Source organism: Scomber japonicus, chromosome 8 (assembly GCF_027409825.1).
Source record: "Scomber japonicus isolate fScoJap1 chromosome 8, fScoJap1.pri, whole genome shotgun sequence".
NCBI lineage: Eukaryota > Metazoa > Chordata > Actinopteri > Scombriformes > Scombridae > Scomber > Scomber japonicus.
In genome coordinates, this window is record NC_070585.1 from 14,116,297 (window position 1) to 14,136,941 (window position 20,645).

Sequence of the window (20,645 nt, forward strand, 5' to 3'; positions counted from 1 at the left end):
CCCAATTATATGCGGCATCACAACTGGAAGTAATACCAACAACAATGCAGCAGCAGAGCAGCTACTCTCGAGACGGCACAAGGTCAAGTGAGAGTAAGAAAACAAGCAAGCCAATCTGAGAGTAAACCAGAAAAGGAATAGCATCAGTTTTGGCTTCTGAGAGAGGGCACAAAAACTATACAAAAGACCACCAACAGCTACAAAGTTCTATGCCCTGCTCAAAACAGAGTAAACATTTAAATAAGTTGATGTATAAATACATTAATTAAACCTAGATATCAAGTTACATCATTTATTTTTTATTTTTTTTCATATAAAAGATGTACCTTTCAGCTGTTGTCCATGTTAAAAATCTCTCATCCACAGTATATCTGGTCACTGTAGTGCTGCATGGGAGGGGGGGGAGACTATTCTATTCAGTTGCAGTGAATTTTGACAACCGAAACATATTTCCAGGTGGAGTGGCAGAGAAACGAGGATGTGATCGACCCAGCGAGCGACCCCAATTTTTTCATCACGACTGACCATAATCTCATCATCAAAAAAGCACGACTGGCAGACACGGGCAACTACACGTGTGTGGCCAAAAACATTGTGGCTCGCCGCAAAAGCAACTCCGCCACCGTCCTAGTCTATGGTAGGTGATAACTTCTATTCTACAGGATACACTGATGTTAGAGCTCTGTACGCAGAGGTCTGGACTCAAATGATGCCCAGCTTCAAAATATACAAACATAAAAAAATTTAATCTTTTTTTTTGCCTGCTTTTTGTCTGCAATGTTCCCACATTAACATCTGTGTGCTCCCTTGGATGGAGAATACTGAATTATTTTTATCAGGTGGTTGCAGTATTACATTCAGATCCTACAGTATATGTAGTTTCACGCACATGTGCCATATGGTAACAACTTGCATAAGTCAGCTCTATTTTTCAGCTAGTAATGAATTACACTATCATAAATAACTACATAAATAGATAGTAGTGTGTCTGCACATTAATTAGCACAACTTAAAATGTTACTGGCAGCCATTCTGCCTAAGCTGGCAGTCTTCTGTCTCGGGGCTGCCATCTTCCTCCTTCTCTGTAGTGGGTCCAATATGAGAGAAGAAATTGAATTAACGGCAAACTGTAAATAATGACTTGGCTTGATAAGCAGACTGACCTTTATTAAAATGCAGAGAAACAGCATATTTTCTATCACAGAAGGTTCCTCGGGTACTGGCACTACTATAACTTTGCATACATTACAGCTTGGCTTATGCTCAGATACATGCAAACAGGCAATGTAAATCACATGGGAATGCATCATTAACGCAACTTTGTGCGTATAAGAAATGTATAATTTGGCACAATGTCTGTCACAGGGTCTGCTTTTGTTGAGGGTGATAGAAAAGATGATTACAGCATCATGAGAATCAGAGTTCTTGTTTATTATGTCTGATGTGTCAGAAATGGAAAACACACAATATGCCACAAAAACACAGTGCAATGTAGAGGACCACCCTCAGTTAGGGTTAGTTTGCTATGAAATCATTTTAAAATATAATTATTATATTTTTGGTTTATTATACAAAGTAATTGTACATAAATGAAATACATGAAAAAGATTGAGTGCACTATAAGTATTTACACCTCTTGTGAAATGATGGTGTCAGTGGGAATTCTTTTATCAAATTTTAATGTTATGCAGTTCTCCTATTCAGGTTGTAGCTACTTGAATATTAATTACCACTTAGGATTTCTGGTTTTTCAGCCAACAAAAGCTGTAAGTAGAATCTCAGTGGATTGTAGGGGGTAGCAAGAATTCAAATTCAAACAACATAAGAACAGCGTCAAATGTGTCAGTCATGAGATGTGGAGGGCTTTACAGCCTTTATGTATCGAAGAAAAAAACAATTATGTTCCCTTACCATCTCCAGAAATATACATACAGTATGGGGGAACTTATCGAAGGAAAAGAAAGTATCTTCTATGTTGCACATGACAGGATACAGTGAGAAATATATCCTCGAAGTATTCTATCCTATGAAGTATTATTACTTTTTTAGTTTATATGAATGTTTACTTGATAAAATCAACACTTACAAATAAAAAATGTAAAATAATGGCAGAAATAATTTTGTAGTTCAACTTCCAGATGTTTAAATAGCGTAGTATGACTGTAAATGAAGTTGAAAATTGAGGCATGTGCACTTTCACAGTGAACTAGAAAAAAAGCGCAATCATTCTTACTGTTGATTGTAATTGATAAGCTTGTTGACGCTGTGTATTTTTTTGTAGAAATCTAGAATTAAAAGACCATGAAGGCAAGAGCATTCATGCTCTTTTTGTTTGCCTTTCTTGTATTGTCAAACAAGTGTTCTCTCTCTTAGACCTGACAAATTGTGAACAAATTGCTGTGGTGCTTGCATGTGCAATTTTATTTCTTCCCATCACATTGTATGCTTGGAAAGATAGCAAATGCATTACTATTATAATGTTAATTGAGGTTAAATCAAAATAGAAGGCCCTTACTGCTGTTCACTTATGTTGCTCTATAGCAGAATAGAAAGAGTCCACCATGTTAGCTGATCTGGCTAGCTGTAGCAAGTCATAATAACTGCTACTTTTCAAACGGGGTTCAACAGGGGGCCAGAGATGCATTTTAACAAGGCCTGGCTGGTGTGACTGCACTCTGTGCTAAGAGGTAATCAGGGGCCGAGTTGCCTGGCAATTTACCTCGCTGTGGCGGGCAATCAATCGCATAGAGAGGGCAAGGAAATGATTCAGCCACGACAAGCACAGGAGAGAGTTAGGGGGAAATTAGGGAGGGAGTATGTACAGAAAAGGAACGACAGTGCTGTTCAAGTCAATAAATCAGGAATCTCTATCTGGAAGCTGAGGCAAACACAGTAGATACAGGAAGGAGGTGATTAGAATTAAACCAGTGTGGTTTGATTTAATCAACAACCATGATCGAGCTATATAGCGCCAATTTCCTGTCAATAGATGGTTAAGGTGCAGAATATGGCACTGGTTCAGCAACTGGAGCTTCAATAATAGGAATTCAGTTTTTGAACCCCATGAACTTCCTGTTTCAAATATAAAAGCGAAATAAATGATTGAGTTGTTCTCTACCATTCAAAGAATACTTCAGTTTCATGAGTAACACGTAATGGTGTGAAATCAGTGGTGGATGCGAGACGGACACAATCTAAATTACCGGAACAACCGTGATATATTTATCTTTCAGTCGTGTGTTGGCATGTCTAAGGAGTAGGAGGTATTTTTATGCATTTTTGACCATGAGCACTGTGCTATAAATTGGAATTTTTCACAGTGATTATATTTTGACTATATAATGAGTGTTTTTTACAATTATGCATTACTTAAAGCTGGAGTGCGGGACTTTTACATATAAATGAATGTCCATTACATTCAAGCCCTTGCCAAAGAAATTGAAACAATATTGATTAAGCCTGTCACCGCCAGGTAAATCTCTGTATTATATACCAGAGTTTTTGAATCTGGTGTCTGTGGTGACTTTCCTGTACTGGTGCACCAGTAGTGATGAATTTTACATCAACCAGCAATGATTGGTTGCAACTGACAACTGGGACGGACTGTCCTCAATGCTCCCCAACTGTGTCCTAACACCAGGACAGGATCAACTCACATAAAAAGCATCTGGGGTCAGCAGAGACGTCAACATTGTTTGTGTTATTACTCTCACTGCCAGAAGGGGGACCAAAATGTTCCGCACTGCAGGTTTAAGTGAAATTTGGAACCATATTTAAATGTCCACTGGTTACTTTGCAACAACTATGTCTTCCTCAGAGAGAAGGTCAAAAATAGCAAGCTGTCATGTAATTTTCTACTCCCTGTTGAAGCCATTTTGTTTTCACTACAGTTGGCTGTAATTCCAACTCGAACACAGAAAGCAGCTCCCTTTTTTTCTTGCTGTTCCATTCACTTTGCAGAGCTGAACTAATGTAACAGCAATCATGATTATTCTAGCGCAACACACCTCTTTTCCTTAGTGCATGTCGGGTAATCCTGGCTGCTCTGTCCCTTCATCCATCCATCCCTCCCTCCAACCTTCTCCCTCCCTCACCCCTCCATCCCCCCCGGCGCTGATCTAACAGTCAACGGCGGCTGGTCCACGTGGACCACCTGGTCGTCCTGCAGTGCTGTGTGTGGGCGTGGCTGGCAGAAGAGGAGTCGGAGCTGCACCAACCCCACACCACTGAATGGAGGCACATCCTGTGAGGGGCAGAACGTCCAGAAAAGTGCCTGCGTGGCCACCTGTCCAGGTAACTCCCAGGCAACCCTGTTTGTCCTGTGGCGCTTGGCTTCCTGTGGCTTCCTTTTTGCATTTTTTTGCATCTAGAAGTCATCAATTCATCTTTATTTTGGCTGCCCTTTTGTAACAGCACCTCCAGGTCTTTTCTTAGATGTCAGTGCTTCTGTTGTTTCCTGCAATTAGACCGCTTGCACAGCAATTTTAGAGCCTATTAGTCCTCACAGTAAGGCCTCATCCTGCAAGTGATTTATTATCCTGCTTTGTTCACATGTCTCTTTATCTTCTGCGCTGTATGCAGACCCTGCTTTTATGTCAGAGACGTGTCTGCTTTAAGAGACATGGTCCCAGTCATGGTTTTGTGTCAGACTAGCTAAAACATTTGTTATTGTTTGCTGCTCAAGCTATGTAGTAAATATGGGCAATAAAAAGGTGAATTATGGCAGCTTGGGTGCCATGTTTACGTGTGAGGAGTTAAGGGCGTTTCATTTGCCTGCCTGTTCTCCCTTGTGAGAGCATCCAAGAGGCAGAGTGTCCTGCCTGATACTGAGCAACACATATTGATCTCTGATAGCCTGAGATGGAAGCTGCTTCATTTGCAGTCCTACATTAGCCCCCTGACAGAAGGAGAGATAGAGAGCGAGAGACAGCAAATAGGAAAACGGAGGTGGAAGGTAGAAGCAGGGATAGAGACAGATGGAATCAGATACAGTGTAAGGATGGCAGAAACAAAGCCCCAGAGTGAGAGAGAGGAGAGGAAAAGTGAGAAAGTATAGAAAGCCTGAGTGTGTACAATCCATAGCTGTTTTGTTGGCAGCAGATCAGTCTGTGGACATATAGCTGGGGCCCTGCAGCCAAGCTGACCGCAGGAGAAATCTCCCATGCTCGGTAAATAGCAGAGAGGGAAATCCAACACCTCTGGCAGTGGCAGCTTCTCCCTGCCTAAAACAGAGGTTATCTTCCTCGGAGAATCAGGGTGTTGCGTTACACATCTCCCATGTAAAGACATCACTAGATGTCAAGCGCGAGTGTAAGTAACATGGCCCGCTGGAATATAGCAGGGTAAGAAAGACAAAGGAAACACAGAAATGCATGACACTCTGTCAGGATGCTATCTGGATGGATTTGGAATTATTAGCACCAGAGCAACGAGTAATGGAATTAGAGGGGTGTCCAGGGATGCTTGACATTCCCCAATAGCAAAGCAGGATACTGACCTCCATGAGCTTAAAGAGATTAATGTCAGTCCAAGCTGCTATTGTTAGACCAAACCCCACCCTCCTCTATCTTTCTCTTGCCCCGCAAGGAGAAAGTGTGTAATTTCAACCCTTAGGGTGCTGTCACAGAAATTGCATTGTGCCCTGTGAACACAGTTTGTGGAGACTTTCAGAGCGAAAGAACTCGTTTTTTTTCTCTTGATGAGAGACGCTACAACAGCATGACCTCTCTCACACCTCTATCAGTCCTGTTGTTTGGCAACAGAGGGTAGTCTCTGCCTCCTTTTCTCACTCGTTACCTTTCTCAGACAGACATCAGTTGAACAGACAACCCCAGCTGTCGGCACCCGGAGAGGGTTCCCCCTCCAGGCCAAAGCCCACCACACCGGAGCCTGGGGATGATGGGCTGCTGTTTCCAATCACAAGTGGCACCGCGGCTCTGTTGTGTACTCACAGACATGCCTCTGAAGTCCCCCAAGATGAACTGAGTGCTCCAATCATTTGTCAGCAGGCACACACACAGCCCAGCAACGACAATCCCAAATACACCTGAATCCTTGTATTGAGTCATCAAACACATGATTAACATGTGTATAAATCACCTGCCTGAATGTACGAATAGAAGCTTTCACAAGAGTCACAGTCACATTCAACAAGGGTGAGCGGATGAAACCAGGATACAGAGCATTCTTACATCCTGGATAACAACTTTAATTACCATTATTGTTATGGCTTTTTTCGTGACAGGTCTAATCTACTAGATGCACAGTAGAGGGTGATTTCCATCCATTTCAAAAGAGAAAGTCTGGAGAAGAATTATTTACATGGGGAGCTGTAATGCTGCAGATAGACAACATGTTATTTATTTAGACATGGCTGACATTTTGATTCAGAAGCAGTGTTCTTTAGTTTTTAAAGTCAGAATTGAGAGGCATTTTTCGTCCACAGTGCCTTTTGTTTTTGAGTTGCATTTTAAAGAAATTGCATAATTTAATGCTGGTCTTGTTTCAAGAGTTCATTAATTATGTAGACTATGATTCTTTGTTGATTATTAGCTCTCTAGTGCATTCAACTTACAGCATCAGATCTTTGAAATGGGTTGTTACAGAAAAATATAGTTGGGTTTTTTTTCAGCTGCTTATTCTGTGTGCAATTTGCTGTTGCAGTCTGTTCCTGTTTTGTCTAAAACACATCAATGGTTTGCTGCACTTCTCCTTTGGGGATAAAAAAGATGCTGTCAACTAAATGAATATTCACTGGAAACAAATCAATTTAAATTTGGAACCAACAACATGGAAAGACTATAATTTGTCTCTGCGTTGCCCAGCTAAGTCTATATATATATTTCTTGTCAAAATGCCGATGGCCATGTGTTGTTCCACATTTTAAAAGTAGCATGATTCCCTCAGAGCAGTGCTTAGCTACAGACATACAACTTCCACAGACTGGCGCTATCTGTGATGACTTGTACTAGTAGCTGAATTCTCCACGTTTATTGACAGTGACTCCTGTGTCTAAATGTGAGCTTCCACGTCTCATTGGGAAAAGTGTGAAGCTAGAGAGGCTCATCTGTATTTTTGTCTAAGTCTCCAAAGTGTTTAATGAGAGTTGGCGGAGGCTTGTGTGGCAGATCTGATGGGTTCCATGCTGAGAGAGACACAGGGAGCTGTGGAGGAGGCGGCGGCTAAGGCTAAAGCCTGCGGCTCAGAGGAGAGCAGATCAACACTTGAGACAACGCAAGAGCTTATCTCCATTTCTCTTTCCTTTCTCTCTGTCCCTTCCATCTCATCATATTCCACTCAAGGATACAGCATAAATCAGCAGTCCATCCTTCACCCTCTCATTGACTCCATCCTGTGCTGACTTGTGGTCAGAGCCAACAGTCATGGCAAAATGTCAGATCACGCCAACATTTCTGACAGATACACAGTAGCAGAGCCAACAGCAAATAGTCTGCCGTTTTTGAAGCAACATGGTGATACCTGCCCCACACAAATTAACCGAACTGTTGCTTGATATGAGAGAGAACAGCAAACAACCTGAAGAGATTTCTAACTTGTGTGAATTATTTAAATATTGCACTGATCCCTCCGGCTTGCCAGAGGAGTCATGAGAATTCTGCTAGATGGAAAATAAACAGACTCGGGGCTGGTGTATTTTTGCATATGTACTTGTAAGTGTGTGTATGTGCATGTACATACAAGTTAGCACCCATATGTCTACTATCCGCACTGTAGGCAAGAGTCTAATTCAATACAATACTTTGGAAGTAAGCATTTGTATGTCTTTGGATATCATCAGAGATTGTTCTGGAGACTATATTTCATCCAAGGAATAAATTATAGCTATGGCTAATAAATGTGACAGAAAAACACATTAGTTCACTGCAAAAAGATGGTGGCCATCTGGTGACAGCTTTGGATCAGCGCCGTTTTTATTCATTCTGTGTCATTTGTTTTGGTTCACCCTCTTCATATCTCATTCAGTCTTCTGTTTTGGTTTATTCGAGTGGTTTGGTTAGAATAAGGGAGTAGGCTTGTTCAGTTATCGATTATACACTACATCTCAACCAGCAAATGAAAATCTGATTTATAAGATGTGTCAGAAATACAGAATAATGTTTGGTGATTAATCTCTGTTGCATCATTCACTTCTGTGGCTGAGCTATCAACTCCTCCTGTGGCTCTGTGGTTTTCTGTGGGGGTTTTTTCCTTCAGCCTTTGAACACTGGGATTACGGGTGCTTACTGTGCACACATGTGTGTTGACAGGACAGTGGGGGCAGAGGGGCAGCCTGCTGGTCTCTGTGGTACTTGTCTACCTCCTCATGTTCCCCTCAAGGACACAAAAGCCATAGGTGTCCAATGATCTCAGACTGTGTCCGTCAGCAGCCATTGTCATTTTGAACAACAAAGCCTTAAACAGGCCCTCCTACCGACCTGTAAAGAATGGTTGGGTTCCTTTTGCTTCTCCCCTTGACAACATGTCCATTGCGGGCTTGCCACTGGGCTACTGTATTGTATTACTGTCCCTCTTCAGAGACCTGCCTGACCTAAAACCTGCGGTGCTGCATGATTGAAAATCAGCTGTATAGCCTTTTGCAGTAGCGCTAACAATCTCTTTCTGGGGATTTGATAAGGAAAACTGTGGCTGCGGATAACAATTTTCTTATGTGGATTATGAAAAAGTGAAGCGAGGTTTGGTTTTGATTTCAGCCTTAAATTAAAAAAAGGAAAATCATAGAATAGTGTCAATTTTTTGGCTCACTGCATTTATTCTAACCACTTATTATCTTTCAAAGAAGATGGAAAGAGGTACTTCTATGCTGTCTTTGGTCTCTGCTCTTGGAAAAAGCCTCTTCTGTTTCTGAAATATTTGCGACATGTGTTCAGAGTCAGACAGGCCAGGAAGAATTATTTATATATATCTTCATCATTCTTTAGATTTTCCACCCGCCTTGTGTCGCATTGCTTGTGTCTCATCCATATTCTCACCCTGTTTCCACTCCAATCTCTGTGTTTGAAAATGTTATTTGCATGGCCATTAGTTTTGCTTTGTGGTGTAAAAGAGAGGCAGAATTTCATCGCTTCATCAGGGCAGATGTTGATCTCATCTCTTTATTTCACAGTAGTGTGGATAAACTGAGGGGCGACATTATATATTCATTAGTATGTAATTCGCTATTCAATCATTCTCATTCCCAGCCTGGATAATCAGCCCACTGGCCCACGGATGGGTCCACTCAATGCCAAACAAGGACAATTATCTGATTGGTTCTGCTCTCTCTGCCAAATGGATCTGACTGCAAAGAGGCCTGAGCTATGTCAGCATCCCACCACACACACACACACACACACACCAGCAACCATTTGAGAACACACATCGACAAACATGCAGACTTGTGTGGGAGCAGGGACTAATTCACACACCTGTGCTTCCAACCTAATATGCTCACAGCGCCTTTCAGCTAATTTTTCAATCGTTGCATTGGCTTGAAAACTGAATAATATCATCACCCAGAACAGTCATGCAGTAATAGGTATCCCACTCTGGGTAACTTCTCACCATCCCACTAATGTTTTATTAACCAAAATCTCTGACCTGTAGTGGGTCAGACCTGCTCTCTGGAGGTCATGCCCTCTGCACCCTTTATGGCCAGGATTTATGAGCACTAAGGATTCCTTGCCCTTAGGTCAGTCAAGAAGAGGGTTGCTGCTGTCATAGAGGTGTATGATTATTCTCTATGCATGTGTGTGCAGCTCTGGTGATTCTCGCCAGGTCCCCTTCACCCTTACATTTGGGAGTAAGAAAGAGCGAGACGCTAGCCTTTTTCCCCCATGAGAGCTCATTACTGCTCTTTTTCCCATTAGCCCTATGGTAACCTTCCACAGGCCTGGTGCTGTGTCACTCTCAATATCACTCCCAGCCACTGGTTCCCTCACTCCTCCGGGCCACAACGCCAAATTACCCCCACCTTTACAAAATGGCCTCCCTCTCTCTCTACATGTGGTAAAGCTGCTGATATTTCTTACAGCTTACATGCTCAGGACTATTATTGGCCCATTTCCATTTGTTTCATTTCGCTCTTGCTGTTGGTGGTGTGTGTTTGAAGTTGGTAGACAGAAATAGGCTGCAGGTGTAATGTAAATATGTCTATGTTCCCAGTAATACCACCTGTACTTCTTGCATTCAAATACTCTGCAGGTGATGCCGCAAACCAAGGCTGATTTCTTTTCACAATTGTTCATTTTTAGAGAATTTTTAAATATAGATATTTGTGTGTACATGTATTTTTATCCAAATATTGTAGAGAAGACTAGAAGGCTAATTTCCCAGGTGTCAAATTTCTTCTCCCTGTACAGATTTAGTTTGTTGACAGCTAGATCTTCCAGGCCACAGCACTCCTGTACCAGTGGGGTTTAGCTTAGTTGCATCTGATTTCCATGTCGAAAATAAACAACGAAAGCAGAATAGAGACAATATGGCTCTCCTCAGCAGTTTTACATGCTTTGGTTTTCCTGTGCATCTGCTGGATTTGAGTGTGTGCAAGTGGATTTGCATGTCTTTATAATGTTTACCAACTAGGTTTCCATTTTAGAGCGAGTAGATTTGCACAGGATGTATTCCATCAGTTGTTCTCGTCTCACACGCAAATACACCACTGCTTTTACACCAGCGTTGCATCTGAACTTCACTATGTAGAGTTTTAACAGTTCACTCTGTTTATAAGGAGGTATAGGTTGTTTTATTGAGACTGTTCAGCATTTTTTTCCCGATCAATAGTTTTTCCTGTGAACTAAAATAGAAGTGTTTGAAGTGAATCGGTTTGAGTTCTTACTGTTATGTGTGTGTCTTTGTGCTCACCTATGTTTTTTTTTTTTATTAAATGTGTGTTTGCAGTAGATGGAGGCTGGAGTGAATGGAGCAAGTGGTCAGCGTGCGGTGCAGACTGTTCGATGTGGAGGAGCAGAGATTGCACCCAACCATCACCTGGCACCGGGGGCAAAGACTGCCAGGGGCTAGATCTCCAGTCACTCAACTGTACAAGCGAGCAGTGCCCACAGAGTGAGTGCATTACCACCCACATACTGCAAACTATACTCTCACTGTTCAACTTGGTGAAACAATAGAAAAGATGCAGTAGTTTGTTTTTTGGGTTTTTTCTCATTTTCCCACTACATTAAGACACACGGTTCACTATGTATTTGCTTATTATAACTGAGCTGACATAAGCTATAAATGAACATGTTAAAAATCAATAAACTGTGCTCAAAAAAAGATGCAGAGCTGTAGCCAGAAAAAAACTCATGACTGTAGTGGGATTTTTTAAAGAGGCAAAACGGGCTCTTAAAGCCAAAGTAGAAAATCTACGCAAAAATATCAGATTCAATAACAAATAGATCACAATCAATACATGCTGAACAGGTGTCGAGGATTAGCATTAGCATCAATTAGCCCTTGACCCACAGCAGGAATAGATGCATTATAAGAGCTAGATACAGCGCTGTAAAAAATTTTACCATTGGCCACTTACAGTATTGCAGCAGGAAATATCCCTGCTGCATTTTCCCCATAGACCACCATTGTAAAAGAGACATCTATAAAACTGTTGACAGGACACCTCAAACTGTAACCAAGGTCATTTAGGACTTTTTCTGTTTTTATCTGTGGAGGATCTTTATTTTTTCTTCAAGCCAAGAAAAGTGATTTAAAAATCTGTGATACCACTACCATATGAAGTCTATGGGCTGAGCGGGAACTTGCGGGTGGAGCTGCTGAAAGACTGCTGTGCATATTCAATGGGCCGTATGCCCCCAGAAGTAAACCCCAAAACATAGAAACTCTTCTTGGTGTATGTGCCCACCAAGCAATTCTTTTTGGTCTAGAATCCAGCTCTTATAATACATCCATGATTGCAGGTATCTAGAGAAAAGCTTCTCTCTTCATGTTTTTTTTCCCTTTTTAAAACATTTTCCACTTTGACAAGAGGAGAAAGTGTCCTTTTTATTGGAACAAATAAACATTTTATGCCTCCTTATGGCCTCTATTTCTTGTGATAGATGGTCAGCAAAAAAAGTTCAAAAGGGAAGATGTCCATCTCATAAGACACTTGTACTGTACTCTGTACTGACAGAAGAATTGTCTATGGACCACTGCTGGCACATCCCCACCTGCATGACCTTTTTCCAAGATCAGTTCTAATTAACAGTGGGGTGACACACAGTGCCAAGATAATACACAATCTTTTCACCTGCGTCGGGGCTGTGATGCTCTGTGACCTATTAATAGAGCTGAGAATTAAACCATCTCTCTTCTGATTAAAACACATCCTGCCAGATGAAGTGCCACAGGTCAAATCAGCTGTGAAAATGCAGTATGTGTGTGCTGTGATTGTTCTCTACGTGCTTATGTTATGTGTATGTATAGCTGCATAGCTTATGTGTATTTCATTTGCTGTGTAAAACAGCCATTTCTTTGTTGCCACTCCCTGTTTGTCATTAATAGTGCACGTGCATACTGAAAAGACTGTGCGGCTTAGCCGGCAACTGAGTGGAAAGTGGCACCACAGGGTCCACTGCTGACCAGATGGACATGAAGGGAGAGCTCTGTCACTCCCTACAGTTATCAAAGACAGAAAGATACTGCAGCTTCCCATCCAGAAATGATGAGTCTCAGGGTGACATCTCCTAGAGAAAATGTTATAAATAGTGCCCTCCTTGGCTGATCTGCATGGTAAACACTGAGTTTAATGGGATTCGGTCAACATGGGCCAGTGAATTTATAAACTGAATTAAGTTATCTCGCGCTGATTGACATGATCAGATAGACTGATGCATGGAGAGTGGGGGGTGAAGACGGCCAAATAATAGTTGCAGTTATGTACTGTGTGTGTGTGTGTGTGTGTGTGTGTGTGTGTGTGTGTGTGTGTATGTGTGTGTGTGTGTGCACGTGAGAAAGAGAGAGAGAGGGAGAGAACTGATCGCTGAGTTTGGCTGGTGTAGTGAACCAAGAAGCTCAGTCGGCCAATCATCAAAGGTCAGCAGCTCCTCCCCAAAGAGGAAAGATATATACACAAAGATTCCAGTCATTGTTCCTCACGCACACTCGTGCAAACACACACAGTCACTCAGTTTTTACTCTGACAGTGCGGAGCAGAGCGCTGGCCTCTTAAGAATGCCTGTCCCAATCTGCTCCCAGCAGATGTGTTTCCATAGACAATTGCTGTGTGAAGTATTATAATAAGCAAAATAGCAAGATGGTTTTGGCTTGTCAGCAACTCCTATACTTCAACCATGTCTGCAGGCTATTAGCTGAGATGGAAAACTTACCCCTGAAACAAAGGCACTCTTCCCTCTCAGTGTAATCGAACAATACAACTGCAGAGTGAGCCGCAGTTACTCTGCAACAAAAGATGTCCTCTGTCTGATGGCCTCACAAACATCACTAATCTCCCTCATTAAGTCAGAAATGGCATACGTTAAATGAGGTTATTGTTTTGCCATATATGAGAATCCATGTGCGGCAGCAACCTTTGTGTGTTACATCTCTCAAAACAAACAGATCTGACCCAGGCAAGATCATTTTCATAAAGTGAAGCCCAAGATGAAGAAACGCAAAATCTGTGCAGGGAAATAATAAATATGTTGGCAGCTTGCCAGAGCCAAAATGACAACCAGGTGTTAGAGGGCAAAAAGAGGATAGTGGGAAAAATAATAGTGCTCATATTATCAGGCATGGGAAATTAGGACAACATAAAAACAATTATTTGGCTTAATGTGTTTAATGAAGGTAATGAAGTTAATTTGCAGCAGCCCCAAAAGGGGATGTCACAATTGATTGTGCAAAGATCATCAAACTATTAATCGTCTCTAGACCATTTTGAATTTGGGGGCTAATTTGGTGGCACAACAGCTGATGTTTTTGTCATGAGTCTGTCAGAGTGGGGTCACAGGCTGCATGAAAAATGGCTGAACATTTATTTTGGCCCATATTTCACTGGGACTCGCTGAGGGATAGGACGACTGTATTGTGGAGATAGTAATGGTCACGTTCACTTTGAGAGTTTTAGTAGCCATATTTCCCTGACCTTAAGAACTCCAGTGTTATTCATCTTCAGGCAAGTGACTGGGATTGGCCATGGGATGAAATATATTCTCAGGTCTCTTGATAAATACCCAAGGAAGAGGCGCAGGAGGCTGCAATGCTTTTATTTATCAATGCTGGGGAGAGAAAGGAGCAGGTAGAGCGAGTTGAGGACTATCAGGTGCTGACTGCTAATGCTACATGATTCCAAACTTCAACAGAAGCTGAGTACATCACCTCAGACAATGTCAGGCCTATTTCAAGTGAAAAACTGATCCCCAACCAGCCAGCCCTGAGGTGTGTCTGAGAAGTTGAACTTAAAGAACAAGGAGAGGGGACAAACAGAGATAGACCTGGGGTCAACTCTGAAAACAGCTCATCACATCCACAGATTATCTGCAGGCAGGTGTCAATCATGAGGAGAGGTCACAGACAAAGAGAATCAAAAGTTGTGCGCCAGCAATTACGTCAAGTGGACATGAATGATGGAGTGGCGGGCAACAGAAAGGAAGAGAGGTAAATTGGCAGTGTGTGTGGAAAAAGAGAGAGGGAGGGCACGTTACAGGGGGACTCAAGTAAAGCCCATCCAATTATAAAACCTGATTAGCTATGTCAATTAAAGTGTGATGAATGTCCTCTCAATTATCGGCTAGCATCATGAGAATCAATGAGCAGGGCCAGGAGGAGCTGAGAGCAGTTGCTGGTCAGGGTTGTAGTGAGTATCAGGATCATTTCACTGTGACACCTGGGGGGTCAGATAAAACTTCACTCAGTGATGCTCCGATAAGCCACCAGAGATTACAGGTGGGTGTAGAGGGAGAGGGACTGGAAGAGACGGACTTGTCTGATTGACTGACTTTATTGTATGGGAACAAGAATTTGTGTGTGCCAGGGAAAAGGTATAGATACTGGATCTTTCCATCCAAGGTTGCCTTTGCTCTGCCCTCAGAAAGTAAACAGCAACTGGCCAATCTGAGGCTATGTTTATCCAGTCAGCAGAAGCCAGTTAGCCTATCTCCTTGCTGACGGGTGTTGTTTTGTCTTTAGTCAGACTGCACATCTCTGTGGAGTGCAGCATTAGAAGTCCAAATATCACAGCCTCGTCTGGCCTTTGGCACCAAGACAATTGGATTTGGGAACTTTAATGAGAGGTTCAGCCATAGTTTCTCCTCCTTTTTTGGAGCTCATTGTAGAGGGTGGAAGGTTTAGCCCGGCTGCTTACAGTTAAGCACCTCTATGCTTCCCTGAGGAGAGACCGACAAAGAGGGGAGTCAGAGGAGAGCAGTGCAGGCAGGTAAATGGACAAGATGAGAGGTTGAGGAAGGGTGTACAGTATGTATCCCATAAGGCTCTTTATGTCATTTGTATGCTCTTTGCAGATGGCTTTGTAATGTCAAGAACAAAACATCCGATCTTGTGTTTATCTTCAGCCAGTCATTCACAATTGATTACATGTCAAGAGATCTGTAGTATTACGATGGGCCCCCATAGAGTTTGGCTGCATATAATCCTCCTACTTAAGGTATCAGATTGTACTGAGATAATCACCCATGAAATAGATTCTGGCATTTCTCTTAAAGACTTGGTTATGTCAGACTGCTTCGTCCAAAGAAATAGATTTTTCAAGGCAAAAGGAGAAGGCAAGGACAAATGGATGAAAAGAGATGAATAAAGATGAGAGCAAGAAACACGGAGGAAAAAAAGGGACATGGATTAAAAAAAAATACTTTTTTGACCATTTTCCATATTTTTCAATTTGACTGTTAGCACTCTACTAATTTAATTGTGCCAATTTCATGTCACAGATTCACTAACACCAATTAAAACTTGTCAAATCGTTGTTCCAAAGGTTGAGTGCAGCTCCCATCAAGCAGTAGGATTACACAGTGAAAAACACCATGACAGTCTGGAGATATTCATCAAAATATGCCATATCTAATGTTAATCAGGTTGATTTTGACACAAGCCTTTTGGACGTGTTATTGCTGAAATGCAAATCACACATGCTGTCACTTACAGGCACATACTGTCTCCCTTCTCTTTTAAGTTTGTGTCCTTCTCTTCATTTTCTGTCTTGTACATTTGCCTTCTCTCTCCCCGCTTCTGTTTTCCTCCTTTTGTTGTCAACTCACCACACGCCACCCTTCCACACTTTAACCTTTGCCGTTGTTCTCCATCCCTCAAAGTTGGGCGGCTGAATGTGTCCCCTCCTTGACTGTGTTCAGTTGACAGCACTACGCCCCCGTGGCTCCATAGGACAATGGCCCTCCACAAAGGCCCCAGGAGCATCCTCCACCTCCGCCACCAAATTCCCCCAGCCGCAGGGAGACAGCTGTAGCAAATCCCATTCTCCTGCAAAACACACACACATACAACACAATCTGTACACACATATGCACAAACACACTGATGTTTGTCTGAGCTTTAAGCTATCATCTTCATACTGTACTTTGGGAGAAAGATGCTCCTGTGCTTTTGAGGGAGAAAGACATTCAATAAGAGCTGCTAGAATTTCATAAGCAAATCTTTCATTTTTTCATTGTCTCTCTTGGGGGTGTTGTGCGCTTAGAGAAGGCAAGAAAAAGACAGTGGATAGAAAAAAACATGCTGGCATAAGATATATTTATCCAGCACTGAAATGAAGGTAAGGTAACACTGTTTCGGAAACTATTTCTTTTTTCTCTTCGATTATCCATAGGTTGACATTAAAGCCAAGCCTTTTAAAGATAGTTATATCAAGATGGTTATGTTGCCCATGTATTTACTACTGTTTGCTCTCTTGACTGTGAGAAATACTCAGGGACAAAGTCAAGTAGCGTAAAACAGCAAGCATGGAATATGTAACTGATTTTATGCTATTAAACAAATCCTCAAGTGAGACCTTTGCAAGGAAGATAATGAAATATCTGACACAAGCACACAAAGGTATTGCCATTCAGCACCTGAGGGAATTTTTCAGTTGCGATTAATAATTTCATCTCTATTGTTGTGTGTCCTCCACTCTATCTCCCCTGCTTCCTCTTGTAGCCGTGAGCGGGGCCGAGGATGTGGCACTCTACGTGGGTATGGTGGCGGTCGCTTTGTGTCTGACTCTACTGCTTATCGTGGTGGTCCTGGTCTACCGGCGCAAGAAGGAGGGCCTGGATGCCGACGTGGCGGACTCCTCCATCCTCACCACTGGCTTCCAGCCCATGGGCATCAAGCCCAGCAAGCCAGGTGTGTGGGCACCGCGGCCACGCAGGCCTCCCCCCCACAGCAGTAGGACACTGTTCTTTGTTCTACCCTCCTCTGTGCGTCCGTCACTCTGTCCGTATGCCCACTGTGACCGTGCGGCACCCATCTACATATACCACTGATGCTGTGTTTGTTTGTGGCTATGGAGGTGGTGTGAATGTGTTTACAGTGGTTTGTAGTCAAAGAAAGCTTTAGTGTGTGTGTGTGTGTGTGTGTGTGTGTGTGTGTGTCTGTGTGTGTGTGTGTGTGTGTGTGTGTGTGTGTGTGTGTGTGTGTGTGTGTGTGTGTGTGTGTGTGTGCGTGTGCGTGTGCGTGTGCGTGTGCGTGTGCACGTTATACAGACTGTTTATTTGCCTCCCTGACACATTATGTTTCGCCACCACCTCATTGTCAGGAAATGTACCCACTCTGTTTACTGCCTGTGCAGAGCCTCTGAGGTTTTCCAGTGAGTAATAGAAATACAACTGTTTGAGTTGGATGGAGATGGGGAACTGGGTTGCAGTGCCTGTGATTCACCATGAAAAAAGCTTTTATACATTCTGGGTGCTAAGCTGCATCTGAGTTCTGTTTGGAATTGATTGTGTGGTTGCTAAAGAGACAGACAGATAGAGAAAAAGAGTAGGGGGGGGGGGATTGACTGGCTTTGGGTGAAATTCATGTTTGTGTATTGTCAAGAGTGTGTGTCTTCTGTTTTCTGCGCCATGTGTCATTCCTGTATTTGTCAGTTGTCTGTGTGTGTTGCGACAGCTTTAGAAAGTGTGAGGTCTGTCTCTATGATGTATGAACTCCAGTGCCACTCATTGTTTTTGTCTGTTTTTCTTCTTTCTTTTGTTATATAAACAGAGAATTCTCATTTGCTTACCATCCAGCCTGATCTAACCACTAGCACCACCAGTTACCAAGGCACACTTCGCTCTCGCCATGATGCCACCGGGAAGTTTTCTATGACCAACGGTCCCCTGCTGGACCCACTTCCCAATGGCTCACACACTCTACACAACGGCAAGCTCAACTCTGACCCTGCTGAGTTTGTGAGCAGGTTGTCCACTCAGACATACTTTAAAACACTGCCCCGTGACATGGCTAACACCTCATATGGGACCTTCAACTTCCTGGGAGGGAGGCTGACAATCCCTAACACAGGTGAGTTCTTCATTTAGGACCAAATAGGTTTCCAGGTGTGCTGTTACACCTGTAGTTCATGTAGTCACATGGTCCAAGCTTGTTCTGATCCCATTCATGTTCACACTGACTTATTACAAATACACAAAGAGCTTTAAGTCATGTTGATTAACAGACAACTCATTGAGGAGACAATTTGATTTGGTGATGTCAACCTTTTATTATCAGTGCTACATGGAGGTGTCCCGGGTGTCACAAAATACTTGATGATGAGCACTATTAGTCGAGACTGCAACTCAACCTCCTGTTATGAATAATGAGGGTAGGGGGTGGAGGGGTTAGTTACTGCTCTTTTTAATGACACAAGGTTAAGACATGGGTTTAACTCCCTCCTGATATGTCACAGGAAATCTCAACACTCACACGATGATTCACATATTTGCTAATGTGGTTAACAAATGATATTGCATATAGTTATACAGCTCACTTCCTTGAGAGTTGATAGCCAGCAGATGGATGCAATAGGAGCTATAGTAGGAGGACAAAGGGTGACCTCTGGTATCATTCAAATGAACTCTATAGTTCGGTCATTTCAGCTGCTTTGAAAAAGCTCTTGATCAAACTCCGGCACACAAGAAACACTCCCAAGAGACCTCCCAATAAGAGGGGTCAAATCAAACAAGTGTGGTTCATTTGAGGTGTGAAAGAATAAGACTTGAACCATTAGGGATGAGGACAGACTACACATGCGCACATACACATAGGAGGAGAGACAAGAAACCACACATACAGGGGAGAGAAATATAAGGACATCATTCACACAGGTGAGGGAGAGACATGGGGTGAGGTTGAATCTCCTGCAGGATGAGGATTCAGAACCAAAACCTATAAAAGTGGCCCTATGACGGGGTCCAGCAAAGAGGCACCCGAGAGAGGAAAGAAGACGACAAGGTGGAGAAAATAGGAAGGGAGAGAGAGAAAAGAGAGACGGAGAAGAGCAACAAAGAGAGATGGGCACACAGCTCAGATGTGCTTATGGACAACAAACAAACAGAAGATTAGAGAGATGTAATAGTTATTAGAACGGATAAAATATTCAATAACCTCATTTGCAGGACAGACAAGGTTTTTAATTAATAGAGCTTGATCAATTCATTGAGACTGAAACCAACATGCCATACAGTATACAATCATAGACTAATAGATGAATGGCAACTCATTGAAAGGCAAAAATGTAGCTCTTAAATTAAGATTACAAGGACTCAACAGACTCAGATTGTCTGAAGTCATCAAGGAGACTATTCCCTGAAAAACTAAGGCCCAACAGGAAAAGGCCCTGCCGTCTGCAGACTTCTTCACTCTGGGGATGCACAGCAGCCCTTGCATTTTGAGAATGGAGAGCAGAGAGATGGAACATAAGGTTTAAGGAGATCAGACAGGTATGATGGAGCATGCCCATTTGGGATTTTATAAGTCATTAGAAGCACCTCTGATCTAACATGGAAAGGGAACCAATGAAGGGAGCAGTGGTGTGCACAAGGGGGGGGGGGGGGGGGGGGTCATCATGGCCCAATTGCCAAAGCCAAAATGCCTTCTTGGGAGCCAAAACACATGCTAAAATGCCCTCTTGGGAGCCAAAACGTGTGCTAAGGTGCCCACCTGGTTGGCAAACACACTAAACTGCCCTCTTGGGAGGCAAAAACAAGCTAAAGTGTGCCCTCTTGGGAGCCAAAATCCTCGCTAAACTGCCCTCTTGGGTGGCAAAAACACGTGCTAAAGTGCCCTCTTGGGAGCCAAAATGCATGCTAAAGTGCCCTCCTGGTTGGCACAACAGCGGCGAGAACTTGCTGTTTTTTTCTTTTCGCCCCTGCCCTTCGAAAAGTCTGTGCACGCCACTTGAAGGGAGGCTAGAATTTGGTGTAATATTGTCAAATTTTCTTTTGTTAGCTGCAGCAAAGTATTCCTAATTCCAGTAAGCAACTTCCTAATCTGAAAATGTGAGTTATCAAAAAGTCTTGGATGAGAAGGTAATGGAATACCAACTATTATGGTCCAAAAGTTGGACAGTTAAAAGCAGATACAGCATTGTAAGTGTGTGTCATGTAAGGACGAGGAGATTTCAGTAATCCTCTGTAGGATGTTCTCTTTGCCGCTCTGCTGCACACAAACAAGAAAATGACAAAAGTTCTGCCTAAACAATTCAACATCTA

General features: G+C 42.7%; 1 protein-coding gene across 1 annotated transcript in view; it reads left to right on the plus strand.

Moving 5' to 3' along the window:
- The window catches only part of unc5a (unc-5 netrin receptor A), a 224,078-nt gene that overhangs the window by 179,154 nt on the left and 24,279 nt on the right, over positions 1–20,645 (plus strand). Inside the window, exons 7-11 of the mRNA XM_053323557.1 lie at positions 457–637; positions 4,126–4,293; positions 10,897–11,061; positions 17,107–17,295; positions 18,157–18,456. Of these exons, the coding sequence (XP_053179532.1) occupies positions 457–637; positions 4,126–4,293; positions 10,897–11,061; positions 17,107–17,295; positions 18,157–18,456 (1,003 nt within the window). The remainder of the gene's footprint in view (positions 1–456; positions 638–4,125; positions 4,294–10,896; positions 11,062–17,106; positions 17,296–18,156; positions 18,457–20,645) is intronic.